This window comes from Penaeus japonicus, unplaced genomic scaffold (genome assembly GCF_977035675.1).
Source record: "Penaeus japonicus unplaced genomic scaffold, GWHDUDI00000001_assembly GWHDUDI00000004, whole genome shotgun sequence".
NCBI classification, from domain to species: Eukaryota; Metazoa; Arthropoda; class Malacostraca; order Decapoda; family Penaeidae; genus Penaeus; species Penaeus japonicus.
This window is the reverse complement of record NW_028234406.1, coordinates 2,464,837-2,483,575: the sequence shown is the minus strand read 5'-3', so window position 1 is coordinate 2,483,575 and position 18,739 is coordinate 2,464,837. Positions and strand designations below refer to the sequence as shown.

Below are 18,739 nucleotides of genomic sequence, written 5' to 3'. Positions count from 1 at the left end.
AGTCCCAAGTCGTAGTAGATAAGGTTCGTGCTCCGTCAGGCCCGTGGATATCGTAATTAGTATCTAACACTCTTTGCACCGTAGTTTGGCATTCTATACAGGAATCCTTTTTCCTAACTATTGATAAAATGTACATACAGAACACCAATGATGAAAAATATATATATATAATCTCTTCTTCATTCAAAAACAATTAATAACCACAGATTACGATTAGTGCATTTGATATCAATTTCTTGTAAATAATAACCAAACATAGAGAAACACTTTCTTTATCACAAACCTCTTATAGCATAGCATAATTGAGTTTGTGCACGCGTACGTCTGTATATCTGTATGTTTATGCATGCAAGTGTGAGTTGAGAGTGTGAATGAGTGTGAGTGAGAGTGTGAGTGTGAATGAGTGTGAGTGCATGTGAGTGTGAGTGCTTGTGAGTGTGAGTGTGAGTGTGAGTGTGAGTGTGAGTCTGAGTGCGTGTGAGTGAGAGTGAGTTGAGAGTGCGAGTGTGAGTGTGTGAGTTGAGAGTGTGAGTGTGAATGAGTGTGAGTGCATGTGAGTGTGAGTGCTTGTGAGTGTGAGTGTGAGTGCGTGTGAGTGAGAGTGAGTTGAGAGTGTGAGTGTGAGCGTGTGAGTTGAGAGTGTGAGTGTGAGCGTGTGAGTTGAGAGTGTGAGTGAATGTGAGTGTGAGGTTGTACCTTTAAAACCCCTATCTGGACAAACCAATGACTTCGGTCTGGTAATTCACTAACGCTCGGAGTATGCACTGGAAAATGCAAGGGATGGGCTTCTTTTCCATGTTTTTCAGTACCACAGAATAGGAATACATCTATCACAGTACAAAGTCTGTTGCAAATGAAATAATAATAGTAAATTAATAACAATAATGATGATAATAATAATAATAATAGTAATAATCTTAAAAATGAAAAAAATCTTCATGAGTTTACATCAATAACATACATCAAACATATTCCAAGTAAATCTATCTAATCAGCTTATGAACCAATCATGTATTCCTCAGAGCCTTGCCGATATAACGGAACTGAAACGTTGGTCGGCAACACCGAACTCAAAATTATCTACTTTGAAAGCCCCTCTAATTACAAATCTCTTTTTTTTTTCTTTTTTTTTTTTACCTACATTACCTTCACTGTGTAAAAATAAGGCATTATACTCACAGAGCTTATCCTTTTCGCATGTGACCACGAAGGAAACTTGCAATTAAAGCTCTCTTTCTCTCTCTGTATCCTTTTTCTTTTTAATTTTCTTGGTAATTACAGAAGCGAAGTTTATACCCTTCATACTTACAGCAAACATATCATCTTCTGCATTAACTCTCTCCATATCTTTCCTTGTTACCAAATAGCCCACCTTACCGTAAAGGCTTGGGTTTTAAATATATATCAAAAAACAAATACAATGTGACCTACTACTTAAATAAAGTTTCAGTATTTGTTATGTTTGATTGTGGTGGAATGGTAATTTTCATGGCATACAAACACCTCTTGTATATTTCATCAAAGGAGACACCTTCCTATAATGTCAATTGCATTTACACTCCCTTAGATACAGTGAAACTTAAAAGGTATTTGGCAAAACGTTTCTATATATTTCCAATTGAAAAAATTTAATCATACATCCCAAGTTAGAGTTACTTCTATCTGTACATCATGCAGTCAAAACTTTTTACACCCACTGCAGTACAATTCAAACTAAAAAACTATACTAAAATAAAAAATATATATATCATCTACATCCAGTACTAGAGACACCTTCTTCCCATGCGGAATCACCTTAAAATTAGCTCAATCAATCACAACAAAAGAATATTATCTAATTAAACATGAAGAAGAAAAGGTAGATTATCTATCCTCTCTCTCTCTCTTATTTGCAAATGCTTTTCACCTGGAGATATCACAATCGCAAGCTTATGCCATGAATATTAGCATTCCAGCATCAAACTATCGAGAATCTTGTCGGTCACAGTGGAACAAAATGATTTTCATTGCTATTAACATTCGAAAAATTTTCCTTTCCTTTTCCTTTCCATACAGAATTGTATTTCAATGGTACATACATAATAAATTAGATGCATCAGTTATCTTAAGCTATCTAGGTTGAGAATAATTCATAATATTCTGTCAAAGTAAATATTATCAATAATATTACAAGAATGTTCATACATCAGTCGCTTCACCAGCGTATATATATTCTCTCTCTTTTACAAGTCTTATCACATGGAACATCCCACAAGACTTAAAGTGAAAGAGTCGCTTGCAGTCGTATGAAACTATTTACAAGCACAGACAGACTTCCACTGAGCAATAACCTGCAATTTGTCGTACTTGGTCACTTTTTGCATTTTTTAAGTCACATTCCTTTTCTAAATGTGGTCAGTAACAATAAATCCATCGTCATCCCCATCTTTAATGATTTCCCTTTGGCATCTGGAACTAAAGCCACGTTGATTTCAGCCAACTTGCTACGGCGTGAAGAAAAAAAAAAATTGGTGCTCTCTAACACCTGCAGCCAATAAAACAGTAATAAAAAGTAAAAGGAGACAAAAAGATGACGACCAAGATGGAGAAGACGAGGAAGGAGAAACGATGATCAAGAACTACCTTCACAGAAGATAAAACGACACTCTATTTCTTGAGATTGACGTGATGCATCCCGTCCTTGGGCCTCCTGGGTGGGGGCATGGGGCTCTCGGGGGGAGTAGTGGCGGCAGCGGCAGCCCCGGACGAGGTCACTGCCGACGACACCTTGCGAGGGGTCTTGAAGGAGAGTTTCTTGTTGCCGCGCGGTGACGAGCCCGAAGTCCCGTCCTCACTACTGCTTATGTGGTCCATCAGGAGGACACCTGAGTGAGGGACGAGGCTCAGATTAGCTCTGTTCAAATCTTAAGAGGGAATAGTGAACACATTTGTGTCAAAATCAATGACCACGATACATGATCAGTTGCATTACAGATCATATTCAGATTGTTTAAGCTCGGTAAATCCATGGCATACTGATTCACCATAAACAGTTGTTGTTGTATCAATAAACATAATGATAATTATGATAATAATAATAAAAATAAAAATGATAAAAATAATAAAAATAATAATAATAATAATAAAAACAATAGTGATAACAATTAACAATATAAATAACTACTAAAATAACATTAATAATCATAATAATAATAATAATAATAATATCAATCAGTAACAATCCTATAAATAATGATAACAAAAGCAATGAGGGACATGGGTTCCTGAGTGCATGTCTCGTCTTGTTGGAATATAAATGTTTCAAAGGAGAAAAAATGTGGTTTCAGCAACACAACCCAACAAAAATGCGATATCTCCTGTCACATCATTAAAAAAAATAAATCAGTCAATCAATCAATCTGCAAAAAAACAAGAATGAAATAGCACATGAACAGACATTGCTAAGCCATTACCCATTGAGAAAAGCTTTTAATGTTACATTTCTAAAGACAATAGACAAACTCCAACTGAAGTTTCTGTACTATCTTACATATAATATGGACACCTACAATAGAGTTCACAGGGTTAGAATTTATATCTGCAATGTCAATTAAAATAACCACCACATTCTATTATCTATTCTCAACATACAAAGAGAGTGAGACTACTTAGAGAGACTTTCAGTACTGTCTTATATAACCATTCACTTGACAATAAGAATTTTCTAAAGATCTATCAGCCAGCAAACACATGTGACAGGAGGTAAAAACAGACTAGACGAATCCACATTTAATTCTCTTTTTTTGAATTATTAGTGTTGTATCTATTAATGAGTTTAGCAGGATTAATTAACTCCTATAATTGTACATGCAGTAACAGCATTTCCTTTTTTTTTTTTCTCCATACATCTATGTTTCTAGTCTCTAGCTCATGCAAATCTGGTCTTTACTTTACATTTTTCCCCTCTACCCCAAGTTACTATTACCCATGAAATATTTATACAAGGTTAAGACAGTAATCACATAGTTATGTAATGACTTGGCAATAACAAAGTATGCAATGAAAAGTAACACAGGAGAGTTGAGTAGAAAAATGTAAACAAAGAAAAAAAAAAAAAAACTTGAAAATTATCAATAATAATTTTGGCAAAATGAACCACAGCCACAATAACAAATGGGTGCCACATATATTGCTTCCTTTTCTTATTGTAGCTATTTCATTTCATTTTGTTCACATATTACAGCATCTGTCTTGATAATTTTGGTATTCACTTTCAAATATCTACGACGTAAACATAAAAATTCGCTATAAATGCAACGAACACAATCCCAGAACTAGCAGACTCATGGCTCTTCTGAGATCTAAAGATGCAACATAGGCCTATTCCTTAACCCCTAAAGGACGACGTGAGGCAACTCTCATAATGAGGTATGACCGTCACCCTGGGCAGAAGACGGCAAACATCATTTCCATCATTTCACCCCCTCCCCCTTTGTTTCGTCAAATATCATCCTGGGTTTCCACACGTCATACTGCATAGTTCTATTCAGATCCGTGTGGTGGCCAGGACTAAAAACAGTAAAAATTGTCATGTCTGCTAATTTTTCCGCATCTCTATTACACAATAATGCGTTGTTGTTGTTTGTTTCCTGCTCTGAATTTGTCCATCCTTTAGGGGTTAATAAACTTTCAAGATGAAATTGTCGAGAGTGAGAGCTAATTCACAGCTTACTAAAGAGGAAGGTTGTATTTCATCCTTCTTGTATTTTGATGTAAAACATATTAAGAATCAAGTTGATTAGGGGGTAAGTTTTGAATAAATGAATATAATTTCTTTATGGGAAAAAAAAAAGATTAACAAGACAATGGAAAATATAGAAATGTTCAAAATAAGAAAATAAATATACATTAATTCTATATATTTTGTGTGTGTGTGTGTGTGTGTGTGTGTGTGTGTGTGTGTGTGTGTGTGTGTGTGTGTGTGTGTGTGTGTGTGTGTGTGTGTGTGTGTGTGTGTGTGCGCGTGTGTGCGTGTGTGCGTGTGTGCGTGTGTGCGTGTGTGCTTGTGTGCGTGTCCGCGTGTGCACGAGTGCGTGTGAGCGTGTGCATATGTGTGCGTGTACGTGTCTGTGTTCACGTGTTTGTGCTTGCTTGTGTGTGTTTGTTTTCTTGTTTGTGTGCTTGTTTATGGCTGCTTGCTTGCTTGGGGTGTTATTGCTTGTTTGTGTGTGTGATTTTACTTGTGTGTGTTTGTTTGCTTGTATGTGCATTTGTTTACTTTTTTGTGTATTTGCTTGCTCACTTTGTGTTTGCTTGCTTGTGTGCATTTGTTTGTTTGCTTATTTATATATTTGTTTGCTTGATTGGGTGTATTTGTTTGCTTGCTTGCTTGCTTGTATGTATGTTTGCTTGATTGGGTGAATTGCTACTTGTTTTCTCGTGTCTGCTTCCATATGTATGTTTGTTTGCTTGTGTGTGTTTTTACTTACTTGTTTATAAGTTTGCTTGCTTGTGTGTTTGAATTAATGCATGTATAGGTGTATGGATGTGCACATCTTTTTCTCTTAAGTATACAAACATAAAATCTATTACACAAAAATGTTTCCAACCTTAGAATGGTACAATTGGACAATCCTTGACATTTCTTCAATATTTTAGAATCTCACTTTCTGAGCCTAAAACAAAATTACTTGTATTGATGGTAAATCATGAAGAAAAATCAAAATAATTTCTTGACAAATTAGAAAAATTGGAAAGATATCTGCAAAAGAAAAAAATATATATATATTCTTTTTGAAGGCAAACATCCCAAAAATTATATATATTCTTTAACCAAAAAATAAATATACAAACACAAACTTGTTAAACAATTAAACCAATCACCAGACGAAAAAAATATCACACAAATAAAAAACAAACAAAGCTTTTATTTCCTTATCTTTTTCTTTGGGATGATATCAAAATACTTCAAAAAAAGAAAAACAAAAAACGGGGGGTAAACAAATCAAATCCCAAAACACTACCTTGTATGACAGTCACCCATGAACTTGTTTGCATTCCCATGGTAAAAGGTCTGAGGGGAATTTTTGTAGTAAGACATACACAGCATTCCATGGTGTTACTGTGTAGATAACAGGCTGCAGAATCAATTCCATACAAGATAAATAATTACTGTCACACTAAGTGGTTATCTAGACAGAAGGTTCGTTTAGTAGTAATGTACATGGCAGGATTAACTCAAGGACTCGGGGGGGGGTATGTCATTAAGTCAAAAGAAGAGGAAGAGAGAGAGAGAGAGAGAGAGAGAGAAAGATAAAAAAGAAAACATGTGCTGGAATCAAATCATCCAATCACCTTGTACCGTCATGCACAAACACTGTGAAAGCACTGTCAAAAACACGTGACACACACCACGCAACACACCTATCTGATGTCTCACAAGACTCGCAGCACTCCTGGCTGTAATTGTTGTTCAACTTCCCTTGGGGTTCGGGGAAGCTCTTGCTATATGCGGAGTTTCGACGAATGCTTCCCAGCATTTGCCGAACTCCTGTGAGCAGTTAATATTACATACTTTGGTAGGAGGTTACATACACTTTTGTGCGTCAAGATATAGTGAAAATGTGAAATGTATGTATCACACTATGAGATGTAAATGTGAAACTAAACATCCAATAATTTCTAAGTTATAGTAAAAAAATAAAAAAAGGACTTATTCTAAACCAATAAACACTATGAAAACATCACACAGTCATCAAAGTCACACACAAAGAAAAAAAAAAAAAGAACAGTGCTGTCACTTGTACAAATACTAATACCGGCAAGAACGATTATCATCGCCACTTTCCTCTGATCTTCAAATACACCTTCTCTGCCATCAAGCCTTTCTTCTGTCTTACAAAGACCATGATTATCATTTATAACACACACACACAAAAAAATTCTAATCAGAACCACATAAAATCTATGGCTGAAACATTTCATAAGACACAATGATAATTTCTTGGTCCATTAAAGTGCACTTCTCTTCAAAACCACAACATCTCAGTTCGATGTAATCTAAATATTAGTATCAGTTCAGGCTGACTTTGGAGGGTTGATATCCCTAGACCCTGGTACTGCAGTACTGTCTCTTTGTGTTCTAGAATGTCATGTAAAAATATGAGTAAGTTATTGAAGTTTATATTGTTCTCCTATATTGATTCAATATGTTTTATGTTAGCTACTATCTCAAGTTTAGTGTTTATTTTATTTTATTTAGCTCAGTAAGTTGAGTGTGGAAATCAGCCCCATCAACTTGCTTGGCAAAGCAAAAATAATATGCATATCAAAAAACAAAACAAAAAGAAAATAAGATAAAACACAATCTAAAAATGACAACAGCAGATTTACAAAAATTATGTCAATCCTTATAAAAAATAAAATAAAATAAATTAGCACATCTAATGATAAAAAAGAAGAAGAAAAAAAATACATAAATAGTAGCACAAGAAGTGTATGTATTAGGATGTTTTACTAATAACACTTTGACCAGACAGCATATTTTGTACTTTGTGGAGATCACAGTCTGTGCACATTTGTCACTTACCCTATTGGCATCCACCAATGATTTTCCAATCTGTATTCACCAAGAGCAAATAAAGTCATGCACACAGACCAACCTTCAATCAGAACCAAACACTACGAGAAGAGTCACCAATACTAGGATTTGATTCAAGTTTAAGGCAGGGTATAGTCCCTAAAATAATAATAATAATATCATCCTCCTAGAAGCACTGGATATAATCTGTGCCCTTAGCCTCAATCTGCTAAGTTTCATGGTCTCATCAAAAAAAAAAATAATAATAAATAAATAAATAAATAAATGCAGCCTGCTACTTAGAGGTAATTTCAAGTTTTGAGTAACTTGAAATTACCTTAATTTCCTAATTATATACAAAGTTATAACTAAAAGTCATGAAATAAATTCCCTGAGCAGACATACTGATTAAAACCTGCCTAAACATTTTACAAAGTGGATATTCATACATGGAACACACATGTGCACCGTGAAAAGCAAACAATATTATCACACACTGTATAATACCACTGTAAAAGTCTTCAAACATTTTAAATAGTAGAACAAAGTGTCTTCCATAATAATGTAATCTTTAATTACAACAAACAAATCATCATCTCTTTTGTGAATGCTTCTATTTCTTTGACAATCTATACCGATGTACAGAAATAAACACATTCAAAAGTGGTATCCCTTATCAGCACTGAGTTTAAAGATCAAACCCCATGTTCTTAATGTCACTGAAAACTGTTACTGTTTACATTAATAATGGAAGTTTAACCACATCTACACCATAGTTCTTTTTGTCTAAATTAAATTTGCTCTTCTTTTCAGCCTCCACATTTCTCACAAATTAAGGTGAACATATAATATAATTCTAACATCTTGGTTCATTAAAAATGCTACTTTTAATTGTGTAGAGTATTAAATGCTACATTTTGCATGTGTCTACAAACAAATTTAAACTGTTGCTTTCTCTTTTCATAAATACTCATCTTTTTGGGTAAAGTCAACACCCCTCAGAAAAAAAGTATTTTGTCAATACTCACCTTTATGAATATTTGATAGATAATCTCAAAGGCAAAATAATACATGAAGACCTTTAGCAATACTTAGGTACTATCATCAAAACCTCCTTGAAAACAATAAACCAATACTCAAAAATATCACACAAATCACCCAATTCATCTAACAAAATAAAAGCACACCTGAAATATAAAAAAATCAGACTACAACATCCATCAAATAAATAAATAAAACAAACCATAATGATGCAATAAGCCTAGTCCACTAAAATAAGAGCACTCTCCTCTGCCGCACCACAATCCAGCCCAAACACTTACTCCTTGCTTTCTCTCGGAGATGGTGCTGCTCCCCAGTGGAGTAGCTGGTGGGCCTGGTTAGCGGGGGTCTTTGGGGGGGTCCGGGGGGTAACTGAGGGTCATCCAGGAGGGCTGCCGCCAGCCCTGACACTCCTGAGCTGCCACCAAAGCCACCCATCGACGAGTCAAACACCCGCGATGAGAAGGAAGTCCCTAGAAGGAGCGTTTGACGGAGTTAACAGACGGTACAAAAAGTAGGAAGCAAAATTTCTCAGTATATCAAAAAATGGAAAAAATCAAGTGGCAAAACCACTTTAGGAGAATGAGTGAGAGAATGTGTGTGTGCTATGTACAAGCTTGTTGTGTGTGCGTGTGCGTGTGTGTGTGTGTGTGTGTGTGTGTGTGTGTGTGTGTGTGTGTGTGTGTGTGTGTGTGTGTGTGTGTGTGTGTGTGTGTGTGTGTGTGTGTGTGCGTGTGTGCATGTACATATCCTGTATGTGCAGGTAAGTATCCTGTGTAAGTATATGACCATTCATGTATATATGTGATGTATACATGTGTGCATGCATGTGTTTGCATGTATGTGCATGTGTATAAATGTTTTTCTTGTGTGTGCACTCCCATATGCATGTGGGTGTGTCTTACCTATACATGTGTGTGTGTTTATGTGTGTGTATGTCACATGAACTCAGTTCAATTGAAATCTTCCATACAAATGTTATTACAATCATATAAAGCAAAATAATCATATGCTATCTACCCAAAATTCAAAGCTTACTCAGATTCACAGTCCATATCATGCATCAGTGATACAGTACAACAGTACCATGGCTCTATTTCAGACACATGGCATCTTCATACTGTATTAATGAGGATGAATATAATATATAGATCACCTATTCCAAACATTCATTATTTATAAACTGTTATGAAAAATGAAAAAGTCTTAGCTACCTATTTGTATCATGAAGTCATGGTATTCACATTCTCCTGCATAGCTATAGATACCATTCATATTTAATACAATATATCCTAAAAGAAAACACAATCTAATTTCCCTTTGGCAATGTCCTCCATTTGCATTCTTCATGTACATTAGATATGATCCTTATTCTATTTCGGGATGCATAAGAATACTTTTAATATCTTGATAAATAATGCCAGACCTGGGTTTAAGGTATGAAATAATTGCAGTCTCTGCTACCTATTTAATATTATCTGCTACTGTTTATTTCAAATCAAATAATTCTATAGATATCTAAGTGTACATGAAGCAGACTCTATACATATGTACAGTATTCCCACTCACAAAATATCTACTTTTTTTTTAAAGTGTTACTGAAACCGACCTCTTTTGTCTATTTAGTAATTTCGGAAGAAAAAATAATTTTCATTTCTTACAATTTGCTGTATTTTTCTAGAAAAGATTCATAACTAGGTAGATTAATCTATGTAACAAGTCTTTACGATTCCTACCCATTCTGTTTTAAATAGAAAATCAAAACAAAAAAATGACAAACTTCAATAACATTTGCATTCTTGCGGCTGAAGGCTTTTCACTCCTCAAAACAACTGCTTTTCCGCTAACATTTATGTTATTTTCTGCTAACATTTATGTTATCGTGTCATTTAGCTAACTTTCATCTGCTTATTAATGGACATGATTGCAATAAACTACACAAAGCTAGTTGAACTCCCACGCATTTCAAGGACTTCAATGCAGAAATTCTTTTTCTCAAGAAAATTAAACTGGAGTATATCGTACTTTATCCCTGATATATAAATACTGCGTCATTCATTCTCCAATGCTTACTGCAATTAACATGAAGAAAATGTAGCTTCCATAATATTCCCACAAAAATGACAGTAACAAGTGACCAACACAATACCCAAGACATTCAGACATCTACAGAGGAGAAGTATTTAGAGGTTACAGATCCCAAAGAGCATCAGCAATGACATCTATAATCAAAATCATGTGTACCTTACCTATATTTCAAAATACATTGCTCAAAATTGCTACATATATGATATACATATGCTATCTACTATACTACAAGGTTCGAAGTCCACATTTAGGGGGAAAATAAAAGAGTCCCTCATCTATAAATATCTGCAGAAAACCTAGGATAAAATGTTTCAAACACAGCTACAGCAACTTTTGCATCTAAGTACCATACAAGGAAAGCAATAGTGTGTGCCTATGACCACTGCACAAGGGACTCGCTACTCTTTCCAGAAGGTGAGCTATGCATGCCATTTAAAAGCCTTTTCTTTGAGATGACAAACCTCACAGCACCAGTACCATTCTTTAAGGCCTGAGTTACACTAGGTCCTCTTCACTGGGGTTGTAGGGCAGCATGCTCCCTGTTGCAACAGAATGGTGCACAGCAAGCTTAGGGTATGTAGCAATGGGCAAGACGCTGGCTGGGATCTTTGCAGAACGGTTATGCAGCTGAATAGCAGATTGTGTTTCATTTTCACTTCATGAGGGATTTTGCTTTAAAGAACTTGTTATCCTTGCAAATTTATGAAAGATGGACCTTGAAGCTTCAAGCAAAATACACAACACAGTGAAAAATCACACAGATCTGAACAATGATCTAGACTGAGCCAGCAACAAGAGATACTTATCAAAGAGTACTAACAGCAGGTGCTATCAAAAAATATACATGTATTTCTTAAGGTGTTATTGAATTGCAGAAGTTGGGTTTTCTCTTTCTTAAAGGGTATAAAAACAAAATGATGATAAGAGATAAATAAAACTATCAAAAAGGGGGTTATTTGTGATGTGAGAGGGGAGGCGGAGGGGAGCTTCTACACAGTACATGCACCTCAACTGTTCTCCATCTCTGTAATCCATTCTGTACTGATATTCAAGAACTTACTCTACAGAGAAGTGTATATATGCCTTAGGTTCTTGGCAATATCTTAACACCTTACTGCCCTGAACATTTCACTAAAAAAAATATATACATACAACAGAAGGAATTCTCTGAATCTTTTATGCACCATATCTACACGCAAACTCACATATAATGCTGTCTATAACACAGAAAACCAGTAAATAATTGTAAATAATGAGGTGTGTGATGAATCCATAAGATTTGCTTTGTGTGTGTGTGAGTGTGAGTGTGAGTGTGTGTGTGTGTGTGTGTGTGTGTGTGTGTGTGTGTGTGTGTGTGTGTGTGTGTGTGTGTGTGTGTGTGTGTGTGTGTGTGAGTGAGTGAGTGAGTGAGTGAGTGAGTGAGTGAGTGAGTGAGTGTGAGTGAGAGAGAGAGAGAGAGAGAGAGAGAGAGGGTGTGAGTGTGAGTGTGAGATGAGTGTGGGTGTGAGTGTGAGATGAGTGTGGGTGTGGGTGTGTGTGTGTGTGAGTGTAAGTGTGAGTGTGAGTGTGGGTGTGAGTGTGAGTGTGAGTGTGAGTGTGAGTGTGAGTGTGAGTGTGAGTGTGAGTATGAGTATGAGTGTGGGTGTGAGTGTGAGTGTGAGTGTGAGTGTGAGTGTGAGTGTGAGTGTGAGTGTGAGTGTGAGTGTGAGTGTGAGTATGAGTATGAGTATGAGTATGAGTATGAGTATGAGTGTGAGTGTGAGTGTGAGTGTGTGTGTGAGTGTGAGTGTGGGTGTGAGTGTGTGAGTGTGTCTCAAACATTTATTGTCATTCTTGCATTAGATGTGCATAAGGTTTTCTGATGAAATTCTAAACATTATCATTTAAAAAAAGATTTGATTAACTACTGGGAAACACCAAGGAAGATGAGAGAGGGAGAGAGAGGGACAGAGTGGTTTCAAAGGAGCTAAAACCTATGCCAATATTGTAAAAATCACCTAAACCCTTCACAAGTATCCACTGTTACCTTGTATAAGAAGTTTGATTCACCAACCCTACCATAATGGGCATGTTTCATTCGAGTTGGATCACTCTTGTAAAGTATTTTTTTCTTTTGTTGAAAATAACAAGCTATCTATTCCTGAAGTTGTGTAACTAGGACATAACTAATATATCATAAATAGACTCCCATATCATGCCCCAAATCTAGAGAAAAAAAGAAAACACACACAACATCATTAGATGCCTAACCCAGGCTGAACATCTGAAGATATGGCCTGTCCCAGATGGGTTTAAAAAGTCACATGCAAGACATGAATTAAGTCCAAATATCTGCCTCATACAAAGTTTATGAAAACATTACTGTTACTTTACCCTTTTCTCTATACTAGTCAATCAAGAAAACACTATTCTAATGTTTCTTACAAAAATAGTAGGCTTATCTTTTAACATGATGATGGATTAATACAAGCATCACATCCCCCACAAAAAAACTTAAATTTTTAACAAATAGTTGACTTCCCATTATCATTGTTAAAAAAATTTACTCATTCACTATCACAATATAATAGATGTAACAGCACTGACTGCTCTAGGATTGCTGAAGTTATTCACTCAATAAAAGATAACTCAGTTAAAAGAATTTACCTCTGGTCAAATCCACCCCAGAACATCCATACCAGAACAAGGCTTATACATATAGACTGACAATATGGAATACTTTCTCAAACATGTACCTGTCTATCTCTCCTCTAGTCTCCATCTCTCTCTATTTCTGTCTCTCTTTTTCTTTTTCAATTATAACAAAGTCAAACTGTATTGATTTCATACTTTCAATATCTTCCATTCATAATCTTATAAATAAGTATATATCTGTAGTAAATCCAAGGAATTTCTGATACAACATATAATCCTGAAGATATGTAGAAGACTTTCATTCATATAACGTAACATCTCTACAGTCAAACATCAATCTTGCCATAGGTGCAAATAATATAATTCAAGTTATCTTCCTCAATCATTCTTTGTCATGAAAATACTTAACCTGCACTTTCACTTTGCTTTTTTTTTTCACTCCCAACATCCAAAAGAGTATTGCTGCAGTACTATTGCGAAAGATGGTTAAAAATCTGCAATACGCCTCTTCGCAAGCAGTTTTGGTTACCAAAGTGTCCATAGAGGTGAATGGTGCATCTGCATATGGTCATTTGCATCTAAGAACTCATCCGGAAACTAAGGAATAATAGCAAAAACACACTCATCTCGGTGACGCCTTCGCTCGTTCTCAAGGCGCTAATCCACTGCGGCTTACCTGGAGATCTACTTTTATCTGTGTCATATGAAGGAAGTGAAAATCTTTATTTGCGATACCTCCAAAGGAAAGAATGATCATTCGTGCTATATCAAAATTCCAATTGCGGTGGGCTAAAAATTTTGTTAAAAGCTGTTATAAATTTTGTAAGCCTGGAATTATCCTTTAGTCTATAAGAAAACCTACTTCTTTAAATAAAATTACTAAATAATCAAACTCCATGCTGTTTGAAGCATACAGGATTTTTTTTTTTTTTCTTATAAATAAAGTCTTCATCTCAAAAATTCTTATATTTTCTATGGCAACAGGAGCAGTCAACTTTAATTGATAATTTATTTATGATTTATCACAGCAGAAATACAAGCCCCTTAATAACTTTGGTGTGATCAGGATTTAATATAGCTATACTTCTTCCTTTATGCATCTAAATAATCACTAAAACTCAAAACATTCCTTCTAAACCCATTACAACTTAACAGTGCTCCTGAAAACATAATGCATATGCAATAAAACACCACAACATTAACATCAGATCCACTAGAACACAAGTATCTCACTGCATCTTTTTTTCTTTCCTCTTTGTGCCTGGGAATAACCCCTAGGTAGTAATAGCACTCACCTGAGGCGCGAGTCGGGCCTGAAGTGAACGTCGCAGGGAAGACTGGGCAGTAAACAGATGATATAAAGGCCTCGAAGGTTGTGGGTTCGCTATACTGTTCGATGATGGTGTCAAGAGCCCTTGCTCGTTCTTCGTAGCTGTGTTGGGGCGAATTGAGAATCGTTAATTTTGATCTTTGTGTTCATACTGTGATATTAATTTTCAGTATCAAGACTGCAGTGGTTAAATTAAATTCCTATTCTCCATGAGCCTGTAATTTCCCCTGAAATTAGTCTGCTTTAAAGAAAATATGCAAACCCTTCCTAACCTTAACCTATATCAAAACACATTCTGATGCCAACTGAAAAATAAGTTTAATTTATCATTTAACACCAAACTTTCCCTAAATCTCTTCCTATAAAAGATTACCCAAACATGACTAAGGCATCATCCCTGCCAAGTCCATTCTACTAATCAAAATGTCAAAATACTCACAAGTTCTGGTAAAGTGCCAATCTACTGCGTTTGGCTCTTGAGGCATTGATTGCTGTGCTGCGGACTAGGCCTGGCAAGACCTTGTGGGCCACCATAGCTCCATCAAACAAGGGACCAAAGAAGGGAACCTAGGAGAAATAAAAATTATATATATAACACAAAATTACATGGAATGGTTGAGGCACCTTCACTAGATACATTCCTGTCTTGTATCTATGGTGCTTTCATTTCTAATTATGAATGTTTTAATTCTGTTATATTTTGCTTCTCCTAATAACTAAACAAGTACATTTCTAGAAAATGCATCATGTTCTTATGTTATGCTTCTAAGCAAAATAGAATAAAAATAAAAGAATAAAAATATATAAAAAATATTAACTAATTGCATAATCATAGCTGCACTGCTTCATACAAACAGCAACAAGAAGCCTAATTGTCAACAAAGATCAGCTGGACTCAGACAAAAATCACAAATGAGTTTTGCAAAGTACAGTCCTATCTCGTCTTCATCAGACCCTTCACAACTTTTTCCTTTCACGTACATAACAAATCCATCAAACTCACATCAGGCTTTGTTGAAATCTGTATCCTGTAGAGCTGGTTTGGCAGTGGATAAATCACAATAAGCACATCACAAAACTCTGTGGGAATGATGCCTCTTCTATAGTCCCGTGTGTGCTCTGACCAAACGATGTGTACCTCATCATTGCCAAGGTGGCGAGTCTGTATAAACAGAAAAACATACTATTAGTAATAACTATTATTACATAGGGTCAACACACTTGTGAAAAACAAGATTCACTTGAAAAAAATATATTTTTCAAACACAAATATCTGCTATGTGATCCTCCCAAATCAGAGTCACATTGCTTATCACTTTATAACCTCATAGCATATGAGGAAAACTTTCAATAACCATACAGCTTTAGTAAAACCTGTATCCTATTTAGACTTCTACTGAACTAGCAATTTTACAAGATAGTTCACAGTTGTAGATTTCATAAATACTTGCATAAAACTTTTTCATGATATAGCTTACTAATGCAAAGAATGAATAATTTCAAAAAATATTTCTATATAATTACAATCACAACTTCCTCTCCACTTCACTACCTCTGGTTTCACGCACTAGTATTAGCAGTCTTTTAATTCTGATACCTAAATTTTAAAACATAAAGAATGAAAACCTATCAAGCTCCATACCTTTTGCAACATGCTTTGCTCTGAGTAAGAAGGCATTCGGGTTGAAACATGGAAGATGACCTCGGTAAGCGACGTAGCATAGTATGGAGCGGTCTCCCCAGTTGAGCCATTCCGCTGCAGGCCACCCATAAAGCCTGTGTGTGTGGCCAACTCTACTTCCCAGCCAAGTCCACCTACAAATTCCTGGAAGCAAATAAAATATGAGAGAATATGATAACTTTGGATGGATTAACTTAAAGTACATGTGAGATACCAGGAACTTAAAATGCCTTCAAGCATAGTGTCGTCAGTTATGGAATTTATACTTCAAAAAATAAGTAAAAGAAATCATTTCAATTCTTCCAGACTCTCCTCTTTTTTTAACAGATTTTCAAATACATTTTATGACAAGAAGGTATTATAGCAAAATGATAACATGTTTATGATGCAGTACTGTTAGACCTATTCAGTACAGTTCAATAGGTTTTATCACATAGATTTACCTCGAAGCCAGCAGATCCACCGCTGTTACTGAGGATTGACATTTTGTCTTCCTGTCCTTCAGCTACGTATATTACAGCCAGTTTGTGGGTTTCTCGGCATTTCTGAAACATGAAATTTAATTCATTACACAAAAATATTCTAAACATTTCCCAACTCTGAAATAAAAGGCAAATATCTGTGTTACTGTTATACGATAAAACATACTAAACAAAAGATAACCAAGCAACCAAGTAAACAAATATAAAACAAAACTACCACTTTCACACCACACAAACTAACCCAAATCTCGACCAACCTGGTTATCCAAGTTCTTCAGCTCTCGCAGTAACTTGTCATTCTTCTTCAGAGTGTGAATGGATTTCCGCTTCTCCCAAGATGCCAATCCCAACTGGTCGAAGATGAGCCTCCCTTGCTGGAACACCGAGCGCGACTCCACAGGGGTCGGACAACGGACTTCCGGACACACCATGCTGAAAAAAAAATGGCAATGTATAAATACAATGGAATAGAAGAGTCATCCATTAGTGTAGATAGATAGCTGATCTTTCTAGATCACATAATGTGGTTTGCTCTGGCCACTCTGAGATGTATCATAGACTGTTTGGCTTTTGTTATAAATGCATAAGGAGTCATTACACCTTCTTTTCAACTGAGTACCTTACATTTGAAGCAATCATCAGAAGTACTTGAAATATTCATGCACAGATACATTGTAACAGAATTCATGATTCTCAATGAAAAAAGTAGTTTGGGCTGCAATGATTGGGAGAGCGTCATGATACTGCACACAAAAATTGCTGGTGGGGAAAATATCAATGCACATCTATCTCTTTGTTTAAAACACATCAATGTTTTTGTTTTAGACCCTTACAATTTCAAACCTTTGTACATAATTGTTTTCACAGCCTTCCAGTTTCAAACTTTTTGTCCACCAGTTCACTGCCCATCAAGAAATTTATTTACAAACTTGATCAGCTCTATATTATGTACTTATTTCACATTACAGAAGATAATGATAAAAACTACCAATTAAAAGCATATGTATGTATATAGGTATGTTTAGATGTACTCCATGTATGTATCTTTTGCAAGTACAACTGTACCCATACGTATGACTGTCTGCATATGTAAGTATGCGCATATTCATATATGAACAATTAAATGAATAAAATATCAAATATGTGTGTTCTCCCAACACATTCTCTTCCACTTACTTCATATCAGAAGAGTGTCTGCAGAAGAAGTCATTCTCCACATTGCGCTGATTGAGGATGGTAGAAATAGCATCGTGCTGAGACTCGATAGGAAGTGTTGGAGGAGGACCTACAGCTTCATTCAGTGCATGGCCAAACTGCTCTAGCACTTCTGGGCTTGTATGTCCCACGTAGTTCAACAGCTGGAAGAACAAGTTTCAACTTGAGTGAGATTTAAAACTACAGGGGAAATCAAGCGGACTAAAACTGCCTAATGATATAAAGAAGACATAGAGAACTGTATCAAGAAAAACCACAAACACAAAACATGTCTCTAATGGCTAGTACACATCAGATTCCATCTACCAAAACCAAATACTCATCCCCTCTAGTAACGTACATCATCCAAGTTATCCAGATCCTCGGCCGAATCTTCGTGCGTTGGCAACACACCCGGTGGTCGGTGCCTAAGAGTGTGCCTGGGTGGGGAAGTCACGACAAATGAGGAAGACATTATATCGTCGCGGCTGCCTGTGTGGTGTTCCAAGCTGCTCGCCGAACTGAACTGGACTCCTAGGCCTGTGTAACCAGGCAGTGGTGGAGGCTGTCCCGATGTTGCCTGAAAGCGAAATCATAAAAATTATTAGCTACTGTTTTAACAAAAACAATATTATTTCTAGTTACTTTAAGAATTCTGACTAACTTATTCACCACAATCAATAGTCTTCATAATCCCTATAACCCAAACACACTTGTCATGGAAAAGTTAA

At 35.9% G+C, this 18,739-nt stretch overlaps 1 protein-coding gene across 8 annotated transcripts in view; it reads right to left on the bottom strand.

Moving 5' to 3' along the window:
- Positions 1–2,044: 2,044 nt before the first annotated feature.
- Positions 2,045–18,739, bottom strand: part of LOC122250331 (ral GTPase-activating protein subunit alpha-1) — a 37,624-nt gene continuing 20,929 nt past the window's right edge. For 4 of the 8 annotated variants that reach the window (XM_086535886.1, XM_086535887.1, XM_086535889.1 and 1 more), the window contains 10 exons: positions 18,370–18,588; positions 17,991–18,172; positions 17,072–17,246; positions 16,776–16,877; positions 16,294–16,476; positions 15,655–15,813; positions 15,091–15,218; positions 14,617–14,753; positions 8,881–9,072; positions 2,045–2,864 (listed from right to left, as the gene is read on the bottom strand). In XM_086535886.1, the coding sequence (XP_086392012.1) occupies positions 2,647–2,864; positions 8,881–9,072; positions 14,617–14,753; positions 15,091–15,218; positions 15,655–15,813; positions 16,294–16,476; positions 16,776–16,877; positions 17,072–17,246; positions 17,991–18,172; positions 18,370–18,588 (1,695 nt within the window). In that variant the 3' untranslated portion in view covers positions 2,045–2,646. Of the gene's footprint in view, positions 2,865–6,402; positions 6,530–8,880; positions 9,073–11,148; positions 11,227–13,761; positions 14,016–14,616; positions 14,754–15,090; positions 15,219–15,654; positions 15,814–16,293; positions 16,477–16,775; positions 16,878–17,071; positions 17,247–17,990; positions 18,173–18,369; positions 18,589–18,739 lie in introns of those variants that run through there. The other 4 variants (XM_086535891.1, XM_086535892.1, XM_086535888.1 and 1 more) reach the window with 3 other exon arrangements.